Source organism: Ovis aries, chromosome 2 (assembly GCF_016772045.2).
Source record: "Ovis aries strain OAR_USU_Benz2616 breed Rambouillet chromosome 2, ARS-UI_Ramb_v3.0, whole genome shotgun sequence".
Lineage (NCBI taxonomy): Eukaryota > Metazoa > Chordata > Mammalia > Artiodactyla > Bovidae > Ovis > Ovis aries.
This window is the reverse complement of record NC_056055.1, coordinates 199,849,317-199,866,672: the sequence shown is the minus strand read 5'-3', so window position 1 is coordinate 199,866,672 and position 17,356 is coordinate 199,849,317. Positions and strand designations below refer to the sequence as shown.

At 40.2% G+C, this 17,356-nt stretch overlaps 1 protein-coding gene across 2 annotated transcripts in view; it reads left to right on the top strand.

Moving 5' to 3' along the window:
- RFTN2 (raftlin family member 2) overlaps positions 1-17,356 on the top strand; it is an 82,625-nt gene extending 65,269 nt beyond the window's left edge. For both annotated transcript variants that reach the window (XM_012141444.5, XM_012141472.5), the window contains exons 9-10: positions 3,878-3,956; positions 15,079-17,356. In XM_012141444.5, the coding sequence (XP_011996834.3) occupies positions 3,878-3,956; positions 15,079-15,348 (349 nt within the window). In that variant the 3' untranslated portion in view covers positions 15,349-17,356. The remainder of the gene's footprint in view (positions 1-3,877; positions 3,957-15,078) is intronic.

Here is a 17,356-nt window from a genome sequence, read left to right as displayed (position 1 = left end):
TGGTACTTTCCTGGACATTATTCTGGACTGATGACCCTCCTTTCCCCTCTAGGCCCTTGTATCCATTCTCTCTGCTTTCCACCATTGCTTCAGGGAACCCAGCGCCCCAGGCTGCCCTGGCTAACCTGTACCTCATGATGACAATGGCACCAGGGAGCTATCTACTGCCCTCAGGAAGGAAGGACTAGCAGATATTTTCACATCTTCTTTGAAGACTATTCCCTTGAGCAGCTTTTATGTGCAGTCTATGTGTGTGTGTGTGTTAGTTGCTCAGTCGTGTCCTGCTCTTTGCAACCCCAGGGACTGTAGACTGCCAGACTCCTCTGTTCATGGAATTCTCCAGGCAAGAATGCTGGAGTGGGTTGCCATTCCCTTCTCCAGGGACTCTTCCTGATCCAGGGATTGAATATAGGTCTCCTGCATTGCAGGCAAACTCTTTACTGTCTGAACCCCCAGGGAATCCCCTACTTGCAGCCTATACTCTTCACCAAAGCAGGTTGTGCCATAACTTTTACAGAGTTTATGCGGAAATCAAGCATTTTCCAAAAGCTGCACTGATTTTCTATTATATCAAAGCATGACCACCCATTAATAACACTCTAAAAGAGAATCTAAAGGTTCTTAACTCTCACAAAAAAGTATTAAGTTACTCAGTTAACTAATAGTACTTTCTGGGTAAAAAATTTCTGTAGGTAATAGCAGGTGTAGGCTCTGTTCAGGAACTTCCAGGAGAGCATTTGAAGATCTCTCTGATCCCATAATGACTTTACAAGTCAAATCCTTTCAGAAACCTGTGCTACAGAGCAAATGTCTTATCCAAGCTCAGTAAACAGAGTTACCTCTGGAGCTCCTGGAGACTCTGAGGGACTCACTTGCCCTGTCAAACAGCTGTCCCTCTGTATGGTTTCAGACCTCTTTCCCTTTCATTCTACCATGATTATCATTCTTCAAATCAAAAGGCATTCCACATCTCACAGATGTTCTGAAAATAGCAGGGAATCTTCCAGATCCAGGAATCAAAACTGTATCTCTTACGTCTCCTGTATTGGCAGGTGGGTTCTTTACCACTGGCACCACCTGGGAAGCCCAAAAGTAGCAAGACTTTTTTTTTTTTATTAACAGAAAGCAGTTTATTTCATGGAACTAATTAATTAATTTTTGGCTGCTCTAGGTCTTTGTTGCTTTGCGTGGGCTTTCTCTAGTTGCAGCGAGCAGGAGCTACTCTCATGGCCATGAAACAACTTCTCATTGCAATGGCTTCTCTAGTGTGCAGGCTCAGTAGTTGTGGCACTTGGGCTTAGCTGCTTTGAGGCATGTGGAATCCTCCTGGCCCAGGGATCGAACCCATGATCTCTGCTTTGGCAGGTGGATTCCCATCCACAGCACCACCAGGGAAGTCCCAGGAGGACCTATTTTATATCAGAATGTCCTTTAGAAAACCAGAGACAGTGAGGTCTCAGACATATTTCAAATTAAGTCTAACTCTAAGGAGCTTCTAAAGTCTTACCTGGGCAACCAAAGATTGTCCTAAGATAGGCAGCCTTTGAGTAACGTCTCCACACTTACTGTTTTACCCCATTCATAAAGGTTGAGAAGCCTGCTGTCAGCCAAACATCACACCCTAGTACACTCAGATTGCCCCATCCTATAATCTTTTGAGAAAAACTCATCAAGGGTCACCCCCAGTCCCTACCTCAGGGCTCCAGGAGGCTTTCCATTCAAGAAGACTAACTGTCGCCTGACTCCTCACCTTTGGATAGTTCTAGGCCTGGTTCCTGCATGTGATTCTCTACCTTCGTCACATACCTTGAACATTATCCAGAAACCTCTGCTCTATTCTTGTGCCCCCTCTCCCTTGACTGTTCTCTCTGGAAGATGTTCTTGATTCTAAGATATTTTCCTCCCACTCGACCCTACCCCACATTTCATTAAATGAGTGGGGGAACTGGGAGGAGATCCCATTTGCTGTGCTCCTTCCAGTGGCAGGCACAGTGGAGGCTCTTCATATCCACTGACTTATTTATCTATCACAAAGCCCTTGATAGGAAATGAAAGAGAATTTTAAAACTTCTCCAAAGTCACCAGGTATTAGATGGTATCATCAGCCATTTCAGTACTGTCAACTGGGGGGTTGGGAGGGAAGCACAACCTGAGAGCTGTGAGTTCTGAGGGACTTACTAAGAATTCTAGTGCAGGATACAATCTTTCAGAGAGCTCTGAGGAATGCTCCCAAGAGGTGAGGCAGACAGGTCAGCATGTGCATAGTTTTGGAAAAGGGTTACGTCCAGTCAAGCACACATCTTGGTAGAAGGTTAGTCATAAGGAACAGGTACCTCAGTTCATGTCCTTAGATCTTTTCTAAGTATGGGAAGATATAAGATACCAGGTTCATTTAAAAAAATCCTAAAATATTTATAACTATGTGAGGGCCTGTTTTCCCAGAGCACCAAGTGCTTCATTCTGATCTTCACCTGAATTCCTTTCAGAGTGAATTGTAAGTCAGTGGTTGCATTGGCTAATGACTTTATTCTTGTAGAACTAGATGGTGAGCAACATTCTTTGTTTTACAGTAGAATTGAGCCTTGAATCCTGGGCCGTCTGCTTCTAAAGCCACTGCCCTTTCCAGTATTCTCCTTGCTGCCCAAATAGCCAGCCTGTTCTGTGCACCGCCAGTCTCTTCCTGCTCTCATGCTGACGTCTCCAGATGACTCAAGCTGTTCCCCAAAGCTAGGAGATATTTCACATCATGTCTTTTTTTCAAAGATAGAGTCAAACTAAAATGGGATTAGACTAAAAGCAGTCTTTAATAAAAAAAAAAAGAAGCAATCTCTCATTACCACTATGTGGGAAGATTTGCTTTTTCTCAAAATTCAACAGTATCAGTAAGTTTGGGATTTTCAAATTGTGTGGGGTTGACCACTAGGGCCAGAGCTCCAGTGTTTCATTTGTTTTCCAGAAAAGAGAGCTGAGCATAAAATGCAGCTAATAGTGAGGCTTTGTTGGGGGTTTTTGCATAATAAAAGTCGTAACTGAGCAACATTAGCTACAGACTCTCCTCCCCATAAATCCATGGAGACTCTGTGAAAAGCATTTCAGAGAAATCCAAACCCCAAGTAGTCTTTGGCAAGGGGTAATTTGCCATGATGGTAGTTAAATAAGGAGAATATTGAGTAGCTGACTACAAAGAAGCATCTGAAAATGAAACTAGCTGTGGCTAATGTATAATGAAACTAGCAGTGGAAAATGTATATAAATTTCTCACACATGGCAGTCCAAACTGGTCTCTTTCTTTCATAAGACAAATTTGACAATGCATACCAAGAAGTTTAAATCATACCCTTTTGGCCTAACAATCCCACGCCTATGAATTTATCTCAAGGAAATAAGTCATAAAGAATAGAGAAGACTATACATATTTCTGCATATTTCTACATATGCTGCTATACAGCATTATTTATAATTAGCAGAAAGCCGGAAGCAACCTAATTTTCCAGTAATAATCGAAAGGCTTAGTACATTTTGGTATCTTAATTCTTTGGGATATCATGCAGCTATTAAGAATATGATCATAATGTACAAACAAGAAAAGAGATAAGCATAGAATACAGAATACAGAATGCAAATAAGTATGCAAAACCAAGTATGTTAGCACAGTGAGATTACAAGTTTTAAACATTAAGAATTTCTAAGGACCGTATTTAGCTTTTAGGGATTTTTTTCCCTTGTTTTATCTGCTGCAACTTATATAGACTATTTCATAATTATTATTGGATCAGAAGATTATTTTACAAAGAATACATGTGGAACATTCTAGCCAAGTGTGAAATATAGAGAATTACTAATTTAGAAATGCTAACGCTGTTGTTTTAATTTTCAGTGAAGGGAATTTGGCTACAAAGCAGGTTGTATTCCTTCAGAGACCAGTTATGTGGAATTCAGCAGCTCAGACACCAGAAGTGAGTAAAAGTGATGCTTTATGAACTGTTAAACTGAACCATGTAATCCTTAATCTCTCACTGTAATTCTAAATGGTGAACAGATGAGGAAGTGGGAACTTGATAAGGAAACAGCCTTCTGAACCAACATATAACAAGGGAAATGTGCCAGCAAACAGGAACATGAGACAGTTCTGAAGGAAATCAGAATATGACCCCAAAGTATGCCATTTGGGTGTGAGGATTACTATTTTGAGCTAAAGGCAACGAAACAGAACCTCTCCCTTTCTGACGAAAGCAGGACATAAATTTTCCTTTTGCCAATGTGACAAAAATTTCCGTGTGTAAAATTGCTTCTCTCTCCTGTACCGGAATGGAGAAGGCAATGGCACCCCACTCCAGTACTCTTGCCTGGAAAATCCCATGGATGGAGGAGCCTGGTAGGGTGCAGTCCATGGGGTCGCTAAGAGTCAGACAAGACTGAGTGACTTCACTTTCACTTTTCACTTTCATGCATTGGAGAAGGAAATGGCAACCCACTCCAGTGTTCTTGCTTGGAGAATCCCAGGGACGGGGGAGCCTGGTGGGCTGCCGTCTGTGGGATCACACAGTTGGACACGACTGAAGCGACTTAGCAGCAGCCTGTATCGGAGATGACGCATCACTGGGAACAACACCTGTAGTCCCCACAACTTACTAAACCCTCTCTTGCTTTAGTTTCCCCAAATACATGCTCAGTCATCTCCAGACTCTTCACAACCCTATGGACTGTACCCTGCCAGGCTCCTCTGCCCAGGGGGATTCTCCAGGCAAGAATACTGGAGTGGGTTGCATTCCCTCCCCCGGGGAATCTTCCCCACTCAAGGATTAAACCTGGGTCTCCTGCACTGCAGGTGGATTGGATTCTTTACCACTAAACCATTCCCAAATACTTAACTTCCCATAGTTTACTGCCGCTAAAACCCCAAATCCCTTTTTATTTGTCTGGTCACTTCACCACAGTGTATCAACCTTTGTAAAATGAAAATCATCTCCCAGGTCTAACTGTCGCTTTGGGTTTTTACTTCTCTGTGCAGACCTCGTGTGCATCCAAAATAAACCTTTTCTCCTATTAATCTTTTTCTAGTTTAATTTGCAGGTCTGAGATGCTGAACCTAAGATGATAGAGGAAAAATTTTCCGCTCCTACAGTTATAAGCTTCATTCACATAAGTGAATGTACCTGATATTATGATAGATCTGTGCAGTCTTGACTTCTGACGGCACTTTTGTATTCTCTCCTCAAGGTCGTATTTTTTCAGTTCTTTACTGAAGGGCTCTGATGAGTCTCAAGTCACCTTATTCTTACTAGACTCCTAGTAGATGCACACTTAGAATAGTATCATTGAATGAAGCAATCTTAATTAAGGCCTGCTGCTGCTGCTGCTAAGTCACTTCAGTCGTGTCCGACTCTGTGGGACCCCATAGACGGTGGCCCATGAACACTGGAGTGGGTTGCCATTTCCTTCTCCAACTCATTAAAGTGAAAAATGAAAGTGAAGTCACTCAGTCGTGTCCGACTCTTAGTGACCCCATGGATTGCAGCCTATCAGGCTCCTCCGTCCATGGGATTTTCCAGGCAAGAGTACTGGAGCGGGGTGTCATTGCCTTCTTTGTAACTAAGGCCTAATTAATCTTAATTAATTAAGGCTTAACTTTCAAAAAAGGAAGTTTGCAAATGGACCAGAAAATTATTTAAAGTGAGTCTGTATTATCAAGAAAATAATGTTTTATAAAACTTCAAAGTTTTTCTAAACTAGCAAAGCTATTAATAGATTAACAGTATATGTAATTCAACCATGCTGTTGTCTCACATTGGTTTTGAACAGACTCTAGCTGGCCCCACAGGCAAGCAGGTAGAGGGGCTGTAAGTGGTTAGGACGATAACTCCCTTAGGAGGAGAGCAGAGTGATCAAGTTAACAAAGATTTCAGAAAGACTGAATTAGAGCCCAGAGGTGAGCAGCGCCTTCCAGTCCTGGGGAGAATGGCTCAAGTTCACAAGTTCACAAGAAATATTCTGTCAGATTTCCCTGGCAGTCAGGTGGTTAAGCCTCTGCCATTGCAGGGGGCACAGTTTCAATCCTTGGTCCTTGGTAGTAAGATCCCACAAGCTGTGCAGTGCCACCAAATAAAAATAAAGTATTATATATATATATATTTTTTTTAAATAGGAGATATATATATATATATTTTCTGTCAAGAAAAAGCCAGGGTAGACCTATATAAAGAATGGCCAGAAAAAGTTTTTGTTCTTTCTCCTTCCCCAAAGCAGCTTTTCACCATGCTATAGCCTTCTCTTTTTCTTTTTTTTCTTTTTTAAACATTATGCAAATAGTCATCATTTCTGAGAAAGATCAACAGAATTCACAGCCTAATAGGATTTTGACTAACGAGGGCTGTGTACTTGATGTTTGTGAAGATATAAGACCACATTCAGCTGCTTCACAGCCTCCTTTCTTAGGGTTATGTATCAATTCTGTGATTCCCTGAAAATATCTGAGCTCTTTTTGTTTAAATACCATTCAGTACTCTAGTGACAGCTTTTCTTTGGGTAATCTTTATACTTACATCCATTATAATCTAAAACTACTTCTTCATTTATTTAATAGTAAGGAAGTACATAAATGGTCAGTTTGGGACTTTCCTCATAGTCCAGGGGTTAAGACTGTGCACTGCCACTGCAGGAGGCAAGCTTTCGGTTCCCGGTAAGGGATCTAAGGTCTCCTATGCTGTGTGGCACAGCCAAAAGAAAACTTTTTTAATAAAAATTAAATGGTCAGTTTGCATCTCATGAGGATCCCAGCAACAACATATTTTATAACTTAGAATTCTACTTCTAAATGGATTTAGTATTTTTTCCTTTGACAAATGTTTAATTTTCCTAGCAGGAAACCTCAGGATACTGAGATTATTTCAGGGCAGAACATGTAAGTGGTTCAGTCTGGAGCTAACGTATCTAATAACTATAACAGAAAATCAACTTGTAAATACTTTTTATTTTCATAGTGGAAATAATTTGTTATTTTATTTCAAGAAGACAGTAGACTATCAGTATCACCACAGAGTTAATTTAGCATCTAATATGTATTTTGTAAAAGTTATACATTTATAACATGCCTTAAAAAAAACTCTTATATACTTTTAAGACCATAATGGCACCATTCTTTGCTTGTACCTTGAAATCAGTTGTTGTTGGGAAGGGGTTGATGGGGGATTGCTTCATTTATACAGGTTTACAAATAATTGTTTCAAAGGTGAAAACTGTTAGTCACTCAGTCCTGTACAACTCTTTGTGACCCCATGGACTGTAGCCCATCAGACTCCTCTGTCCATGGAATTCTCCAACAAGAATATTGGAGTGGGTCGCTTCTTCAGGGTATCTTTCCAACCCAGGGATTGAACCTGGGTCCCCTGCACTGCAGGTGAATTCTTTACCATCTGAGCCACCAGGGAAGCCTTTTTCAAAGGTGTTTGGTTCTAAAAACCAGTTGGTAGAAATTTGAAACATTACAAACATTGCCTTATGATTGTCAAGAAGTTTTAATAACATTATAAATTTCATGGGCTATTGGAAATTGATCTAGGGTTTAATCCTTGAAAAAAAATTTTCTCTTTCTTTTACTGAGACTAATGTTAAGATATATAAGACTTCTTGTTTCAATTACACTCAACATGGAACAGTACTTTTATGTTAAGCAAAGCCATTTCATGCCTCTGTTATAAAGGAGGGAATTGAGAATTGCAAAATGAAGAAAACATATCACTGGAATTTTTTCTTCTGAAGTTATAAAGATCTTTACTTTTGGAATTTGTTTCACAGATGTTTTATACAATATTCTAGATAGCTTGAGAAATTTTAAAATATGGTCAATATAAACTCAAATATTTATACTCCCAATTTCTGCTGCAATTTCTTTAAGCTATTGAGGCTTCCCAGGTAGCTCTAGCAGTAAAGAACCTGCATGCCAATGCAGGAGACAAGAAGGTTCAACTTCTGGGTTGGGAAGCTCCCATGGAGCGGGGAATGGCAACTCATTTCAATATTCTTGCTTGGAGAATCCTATGGACAGAAGAAACTGGCAGACTACAATCCATAGGCCTGGACAGAGGAAACTGGCAGGCTACAATCCTTTGCAACCATGGGGTCACAAAGAGTCAGACACGACTGAAGCAACCTAGCATTAGCACTAGCATTGAGAGAGAGTTTGTTTTAGGAAAATCAGAAAACTTTTAGAAAAAAAAATAGGAAAAAATCTTCATGAACTGGGGCTAAGCAGAGTTCTCAGATATGACTCTAAGAGCATAATTCATTTTAAAAAATTGATAAATTAGACTTTATCAAAATTTAAACTTTTGCTTTGTGAATAACACTAAGAAAATAACAGACAGCCACAGACTGGGAGGAAAAAAAAATTTTGCAAATCACATATATAACAAAAGACTTGTATCCAGAAGGTATCTTAAAACTTAAAAGATAAGAAATAAACAATGCAGTTTAAAAAAATAGTTAAAAGTCTTGAATCAATGAGGATATGTAAAAGAGAAGTAAACACTTTTTATGTGTTTAAATTATCGGTCAAGGGAAATGCAAATGAAAACCATAATGAGACCATACATCTACTAGAATGACTAAAATTTAAAAAAATATTGGCAATTCTAAGGACTATCAAGAATGAGGCGCAATCAGAACTATAAAACACTGCTGGTGGGAATGCCAGGTAGTACAACTACTCTGGAAAATGATTTGGCAGCTTTTTATGGGGTTAAACGTGCACTGAGATATGACCCAGCAATCCCTCTCATGAGCATTTGCCCTAGAGAAAGAAAAACTTTTGTTTACACAAAAAGCTACACATAAAAGTTTGAATGTTCTATTCATCATCTCCCCAAACTGGAAACAATCCAAATGTCTTCAACAGATTTATGGATAAACAGCTGTGGTATTTCCATACAATGAAATACTACTTAGAAATAAAAACATATGTGCTGTTTTTCTTTTTTTGGCCATGCAGAATGTGGGATTTTAGTTCTCCAACCAAGATTAAGTCCTGTGGCCCCTGCAGTGGAAGCCCAGAGTCTTAACTGAACTGCCAGGGAAATCCCCACATACACACTTAATAGCCACAATTACATGGATTAATCTCAAAAATGGGGAAAAAGTGGAAACAGTGGCAGATTTTATTTTCTTGGGCTCCAAAGTTGCTGTGGACGGTGACTGCAGTCACAAAATTAAAAGACGCTTTCTTCTTGGAAGAAAAGCTATGACCAACCTAAACATCGCTTTGCTGACAAAGGTCCCTGTAGTCAAAGCTTTGGTTTTTCCAGCAATACTGTACGGATGTGAGAGTTGGACAATAAAGAAGGCTAAGTGCCACAAAATTGATGCTTTTGAACTGTGGTGTTGGAGAAGACTCTTGAGAATCCCTTGGACAACAAGGAGATCAAGCCAGTCGGTCCTAAAGGAAATCAACCCTGAATATTCACTGGAAGGACTGATGCTAAAGCTAAAGCTCCAATACTTTGGCTTTCTGATGTGAAGAACTGACTCATTGGAAAAGACCCTGATGCTGGGAAAGGTTGAGGGCAGGAGGAGAAGGGAGCAACAGAAGATGAGATGGTTGGATGGCATCACCGACTCAAAGGACATGAGTCTGAGGAAACTCCTGGACATAGTAAAGGACAGTGAAGCCTGGCGTGCTACAGTCCATGGGGTCACAAAGAGTAGGACACGACTTAGTGAGTGAACAACAACAGCAATCTCAAAAAGCATGCTGATTAAAGGAAGCCAGTCTCAGGGGGTTCTCTGCTGGTCCAGTGGTTATGACTTGGCACTTTCACTCCCTGGACCTGAGTTGAATCCCTGGTCAAGGAGATAAGATCCCACATGCTGCAGGCCAACTAAGCCTGCACACCAGAGCTAAGACCCAACGAAGTCAAGTAAATAGTTTTTTAAATATTTAATAAATAAATGGAATATAATCTATAAAAATATTGAATCACTATGTTGTATACCTGAAAGTAATGTAATATTGTAAATTACTTAATGTTTAGAAAGAACTTTTTTTTTAATGCTTTTTTTTTAACTGCGTTTGGTCTTCATTGCTGCTCCCAGGCTTTCTTAATTGTGGTGAACTCTAGTTGCAGTGCTTGGTCTTCTCACTGTGGTGTCTTCTCTTGCTTCAGAGCACAGCCTCAAGGGTGGGTGCACGGGCTTCAGTAATTGTGGCTTGAGGGGTTTAGAGTGCAGGCTCAATAGTTGTGGCACACAGGCTTAGTTTCCCTGCTTTATGTGGAATTCTTCTGTACCAGGGATTGAACCCATGGATTCTTAGCCACTGGACCACCAGGGAAGTCCGGAAAGAGCTTCGTTATTCTAGAGTCAATTTAGCAATCCCAGAGAAGGACTCTGATTGGATCTGATTGGGTCATGTGCCTATACTGCAGTAGAGAAGGTGGATAAGAAAGCTGGCTAGAAAAGTGGTTGTCTGGCTGGAAAAGTGGTTGTCCACGACACCTTTTCCCCTCCCAGGCTTGACTGATTTTGACAGCACCAAGCTTGGATGACCTGACCCAGGAACATACTTTGTGAGCAAGCATATTCTGTGGGATTTCTCTGTGTAATTCAAAGCCTCTGACTCTTCTAACTGGTACTAGAGCTACACTTAGCCTTTCAGTGGCTTTCTAATCCTCCCTCAAGCCTGAAACGCACAAGGGGGAGAAATCCTGAATGTCTACTCCATGTTTTTATTGCTATATAAATCGTATTTTTTAGGTACTCTTCCACTCTATCCATCATGACACTGTACAAGGCATGCGATATCTTATAATTGCTGGTATAATTCTGCTTATGTTTTTAAGACATCATGTGTGGAAAATGAAAGCTAGACTGGCAGGGCACCCTAAATGCAATTGCTTTGTCACTGAGTCTCATGTATTTGAAATGGGTAACTCATTTTTAGTAAATGAGGATGATTCTCAAAAGTTGATCAATTGGGGACTTCCCTGGAGGTGCAATGGTTAAGATTATGCTTCCAATGTAGGGGGCCCGGGTTCAATTCCTGGTCAGGGAATTAGATCCCACATGCCGCAACTAAGACCCAGCACAGTAAAAAAAAAAAAAAAAACAAAAGTGACTGACTTTATCAATGGTGGCATTAGATCTGCATGCAAATCTTGATAGAATCTCCCTAAATTTATAGTGAAATATCAGAAGAAAGAGAACCCGTATGAATTCTGAGAACCTATAGGAATAAGCCTAGCAATGTAGCATGAAAAATCTCTTTATAACATAGGGAAATACTCAAAATACAGTGAACGCTAAGTGCTAAAGTGAGCTATACACCTCTTTGTGTGCATATGCAAATGCAGTGTTGTTGCTCAGTCGCTAAGTCATGTCTGACTCTTTGCAACCCCATGGGCTGCAGCATGCCAGCCTCCTCTATCCTCCACTATCCCCAAAGTTTGCTCAAACTCATGTTTATTGAGTCCAATGATGCTATCTAACCATCTCATTCTCTACTGCTCTCTTCTCCTCCTGCCTTCATTCCTTCCGAACATCAGGGTCTTTCCCAAAGAGTCGGCTCTTTGTGTCATGTGGCCAAAGTATCGGAGCTTCAGCTTCAGCATCAGCCTTCCAATGCATATTTGGGGTTGATATCCTTTAGGATTGACTAGTTTGATCTCCTTGCTGTCCAAGGGACTCTCAAGAATCTTCTCCAGCACCAGTTCAAAGGCATCATTTCTTCAGTAGGCCGCCAGGCTCTTCTGTCCTTGGGATTACCCAGGCAAGAATACTGGAGTGGGTTGCCATTTCCTTCTCCAGGGAATCTTCCCCACCCAGGTATCAAATGTGTCTCCTGCATTGGCAGGTGGATTCTTTACCACTGAGCCACCAGGGAAGCCCATAGAAACATAGTAAAACATGCCAAATATTAACAGTGGTATCTCTGTGAGATGGGATTGTGGATGGGCTTTGCTTTTTTTCTTTGTTTTTACCAGGTTTTCTACACTGAGCATGTATTATTTTTGTAATTGGAAATCTTTGAGAAACATACAAATCTTTGACCATAAATCTACTCACATTTTTTGCATAGTGAAAAATGTAAAAAGAATAAGATAAGACACTTAGGTTCCAGTTCAGAGCCAGCTACCCTTTGACTTTGGACAAATGCCATCTTGTTTCTGGGTCCCATGTCGGTAGAAGGAAGGATTCGAGTGGATGATCTTCTTGGACTGGTCAGGTTTCCATCTCCTACTCTGTAAGTTATAAGAACATTGCAATTTGATTTGTTGGCAAAGCTATTATTTCATGTGGAGTTGTTGTTCAGTCACTCGGTTGTGTCTGGCTCTTTGCAACCCTGTGGACTGCAGCATTCCAGGCTTCCCTGTCCTCCACTGTCTCCCAGAATTGCTCAAACTCAGGTCCGTCGAGTTGGTGATGCCATCCAGCTGTCTCGTCCTCTATCATCCCCTTCTCCCCCTGCCTTCAGTCTTTGCCTGCTTCAGGGTCTTTTTCGATGAGTCAGTTCTTCGAATCAGGAGGCCAAAGTATTGGAGTTTAGCTTCAGCATCAGTCCTTCCAAGGAATATTCAGGACTGATATCCTTTAGGATTGATGGATTGATCTCCTTGCTGTCCAAGAAACTCTCAAGAGTCTTCTCATGTGGAGTAAGAGAGGCAATATCACTGCTGAAGATGTATTTATTAAGAGTCATTTAGTAAAAAAGAAAAGCATTTGTTGTGACATTTTGTTGTTGTTGTTCAATCCCTAAGTCGTTTCTGACTCTTTGTGACCCCATGGACTGCAGCACACCAGGCTTCCTTGTCCTTCAACATCTCTTGGAATTTGCTCAAACTCATGTCCACTGAGTCAGTGATGCTATCCTACCATCTCATCCTCTGTCACCCCTTTCTTCTCCTGTCCTCAGTCTTTCTGAGCGTAAGAGTTTTTTCTAATCTTTTTTAGAGTTAGGTATTTAATTATCTTCTAATATTTGAAATTTGTATTTGGTGGTTGTTTACTTATTAATTCTTGTCTAAAAGTGAATTACTGTCTTATTATCCTAATACATAATTTTTATGAAGAAATTTCTCATTGAGTATGTGAGAGTAGGCCTCTATTAGCTGATACACAATAAGGAATTTATTGCAAAATTTACCTTTGACCCCGGTGCTTATGAAGAAGGAAAGATCCAGACTGCCAAGTGCCCCTAGGCACCTCCTCTTTCCTATTTCATTCAGGCAACAGGAGAGGTCATTCAGAAGTGAATGCATCCTTTGTGCATATGGAAAAGAGCCAGCAGCCAGGCTTGAGAAAGGAGCAGTACCCATCAGGCCTGACTGCAGCCAAAAGCCTCTGTTCTCATCCACCAGCATCCCAACACCTGGGAGAACATGCCATTTTCAACTTCTGTACCTTGAGGTTAAGTCTGTCAGGTTCAACTGCTTGTGTTAAACTCGGTACATTTGGTGAATGAGAATAAAAAAGAAAAGGATTTGAGATCTAATATTTGCACTTGATGAATGCAAATGCAAATGTCCCCGCCATCAAGTTATATCTGACTTGAGACATGAGGGTGGGCCTTTATTGAGGCAGGTCCCACGGCAGACTTGTTCCTTTAAACTTGCCCAAGAACTCAGGTAACCAGCCAAGAAAAAGATGAGCTGCCAACACACTCCTTTCTAGACAGCACACTGCAGCCTGCATCTCCCTATATAAACAATGCTGTCAACCACCATCAACCATGGTTACATTCCCTAGCAGTCCATAAAATTCAATTTAATACAGCTGCTTGTTTGTATTGTGTATTTGCCATGAAAACCAGTAGAAAATACTTTTGTATTTTATACACAGTAGTTCAACAAATCTATGGTCTAACAAACTTTTGTAAGACTAGCCTAGGAATCTGACCTCTATATTTTTTTCTAAGGGTTTTTAAAATTTATTTTAGTAATTTTACCTCTCACATTTGAGAAAATATAATCCTAGTTCTCAGCTAACATGTAAATGAGCTTTAAGAAAATAAACTCTTGATAGTATGGAAAATACTGGGCTTTAAAGTTTTTTTTATCTTATCATGGGCTTCCCTGGTGGCTCAGCTGGTAAAGAATCTGGCTGCAATGCGGGAGACCTGGTTTGATCCCTGGGTTGGGAAGATCCCCTGGAGAAGGGAAAGGCTACCCACTCCAGTATTCTGGCCTAGAGAATTCCATGGACTTTTTAGTCCATGCGGTCGCAAAGAGTTGGACACAACTGAGTGACTTTCACTTTTCACTTTATCTTTTATTATGTATCCTTATTCAGTTTCTGTGCCTAAGTATATGCACATGATCCAATATATGTCATGTTGTCAGTATTAAAGAAACCCCCGTAAGAAAATTTCATCAGAAGTCTGAACATGAAAGTTGTCTCCCTGAGCTCTCCTTCTACTGACTTAGATATCTTTGTTTGACTTAGTTTCCTTGGCAGGAAAACCATGTCCTTTTATTCTGAACCGCACCAAGGGCGTGGTTAGACCTCAGTAATATTTCATAGTGAAAATATCTACAGCTTCTCAGACAGCCTGCAGAATGAGCTGGTCCTGTCACTGAACAATCCCACGATGCCAGGCAGAAGCGGTCTGTAGTAGGACAAGGAGAGGGGTCCACCCCACCTGGAAAGGCACCCCTTCTTCCAATATGATCTCTATCTGAATTATCTGTGCAGACTATTTCTATAGAAATGGGGGTGAGGTGGCCTCTAAGGCACTTTTTCTGCTGCTCAGATCCTAACAAATACCAAGATGAAAAATGGAAGCTTCAAGTGTATCTCTATTTGCTTTGTTCCCCAAAATATGATCTCAACAGGTCTCTCTCCTCAGAAGTATTGTTGAGGGCCCAGACAGGGCCACACAACCAACCTGACAACGAGAAGGGTGGGCCAGGAAGCCACAGATGGTTATTAACAGAGAGGGGAGCACCCCTTCACCTGGCAAGGGGGTGGCGCTGAGCTGGTCCTTGAAGAGGAGCAGGATTTCGAAGAGAAGTGGACAGAGAGCTAGAACAGAGGGGCAGGACGACAACCAGCCTTTTATTAACTCCTAGTTGCTAATCTCTTGTGTTTCAGAGGAAAGGCAGCCGGCACGTGAAAAGTGAAGACAGGAGTAAAGCTCCAAGCAGGAGCGTCAGCTTGGACACAGACCTGTTACAGCCTGCAGAGAGCAGAAGCCCGCCTGAGGAATGCCTACTCGGCCCTTCTAGAGAATGTTGGATGAAAAAGAGGCCAGGCCAGCCCAGCAGCTTCTCCGGGTTCAGCAACAGTGACAGCGTCCTGCGGGAACTAGATGATGGACAGTTTGACCAGGAAGATGGAGTAACTCAGGTCACTTGTATGTGAGCAAAGAAGGAAAGCAACAGACGTTCTGTAAATAATTATTTAAGTATTTCCCAAGTTACTTTACTGTATTACTTTATCTGCATTTATGGGATATTTTGAATCTTTCCAGACTCAGGCTTTCCTCTAATCTACATGAACTTTGGCTCAACCTCCCAGGCAAGGAAGAGTAACCAACATATTTGTAAATTTAGAAGCATGTTTCACAGTTTTCTCAACTAAAACATCTGTTTAAACAGATGCCTCATTAGGATATTAACCAATAATGTACTTCAGTTTCTCATGAATATGCAAAGTATATTTTTCTTACAATTGCTGGTAAGACAACTAAATATCTCAATCAGTATTTTTACCTAATTAGAAAATTCTCAGGAAGTTAGAGTCTTACTTAAGCTGGAAAATTTTCTTTCCCTCTGTCTCATACACATATAAAAGGCTAATTAATAAAATACCTATTTCTTGAATATAACAATTAATCCAAGTTTTGTCTTTAAGTATGGCATGTATATACAAAGCAAATCCTTATTTGTTAAAATATCCTTGAAAAAAAATCTTTTTTTTTTTTTTATGTCTTTGGTTTTAAAAGATCACCATGTTACCAACATTGTACTGATTCATCAAGCTTAAACTTTCTTGCATCTAACAGTCTAGAAATAGAGTGAAGCATCATCCCTTAAAATTCAATACGAAAGGAACTCACAATGTCCATGTTTAAAAACCTTAGTAGACAGAACTAATTCTCTTTCTAAAACTGTAAATAGTCTGAAAAGGGAAACACCAACTTTAAATGAAAACTGAAGCATTTTACATCTACCTAGATGTAAATTATGCTTTCATTTTGATTGCTAAAGCATGAAAAATGTTAGTGTTAGTTGCTCAGTCGTGCCCGACTCTTTGCAACCGCATGGACTGCAGCCCTCCAGGCCCCTCTGTCCATGAGATTTTCCAGGCAAGGATACTGGAGTGGGTTGCCAACCCAGAATTTTCAGTCCTACAGGAGTAAAGAGGTGCTCACAACATATGTGATATGTATGGTGACCTATTTGTTCCATCTCTGCTTTTTTTCCTCTGCTAACAGGGGAAACTTTGCCTTGCCAAACCTTTAACAGGTAAAGATTAAAATTTTACAAAATAGAAGAATTTCATTTTACCTATGAAAGACTTTGAAATGTGGGAAACTTCAAATGAATTACAACTGTACCATTGATGAGTTCGGCCTATTATATATTTTTATTAGCATTGGTGTTGACATTATAAGATCATTTGAATAACAAAATGTCATTTGTTATTGGGCTATTGTCTTACTGAACATTAATGCTCATAATGTGTTTTACACATATGCCAGGTATGTATTACATGTTATCAAATATATGGTGTAACTGATCTCTGTGAATTGATGGTAAGATTGACGTGCAATTATTCCGCTTCTACCATGCACAAGCATTACCTTTGTATGTATAAAGGAACGTAGAATATTCTGCTCAGTACTATTCTGTGGAAATAGCTACTAACATTGTTTGCAGAAATGTTTTTGTTTTGACTTTTAGAGAACCTGAGTTCCATATTTAAGAGCTGGTGAATTTTTGGTAGAAATAAATACTGCTGCTGGAGCCCACAAAATGCCATGAGTTATGAAACACAAGTAATAAACTCAGAAAAATGGGACTTTTTCCCAAAGGCAGGGTTTGCAACAGGCAGAGATTCTGGTACATATTCTGTCAGTATGCAGAAGGAATTTGATGTATTAAAGACAGAGATAGAAATTTATATTGGCTAAAGAAAAGCTCAGAAATCTTGCTTTTAATTTTTTAAAATTTGCATAAGAATGCTTTCTTTTCAGTTTGTTTTTATGTTATTTCTTATTTTTTTAAAAGAATCTTTTATTAGAATGGACTTAGTAGTTGTACCCTGAAAGCCTATCTTATAAGCATTTACTCCAGTATTCACCCCTAAGTTATATGACAAATTTTTATGATGGTGAATAAATCATTACCAAGTGGTTCTAGAGCAC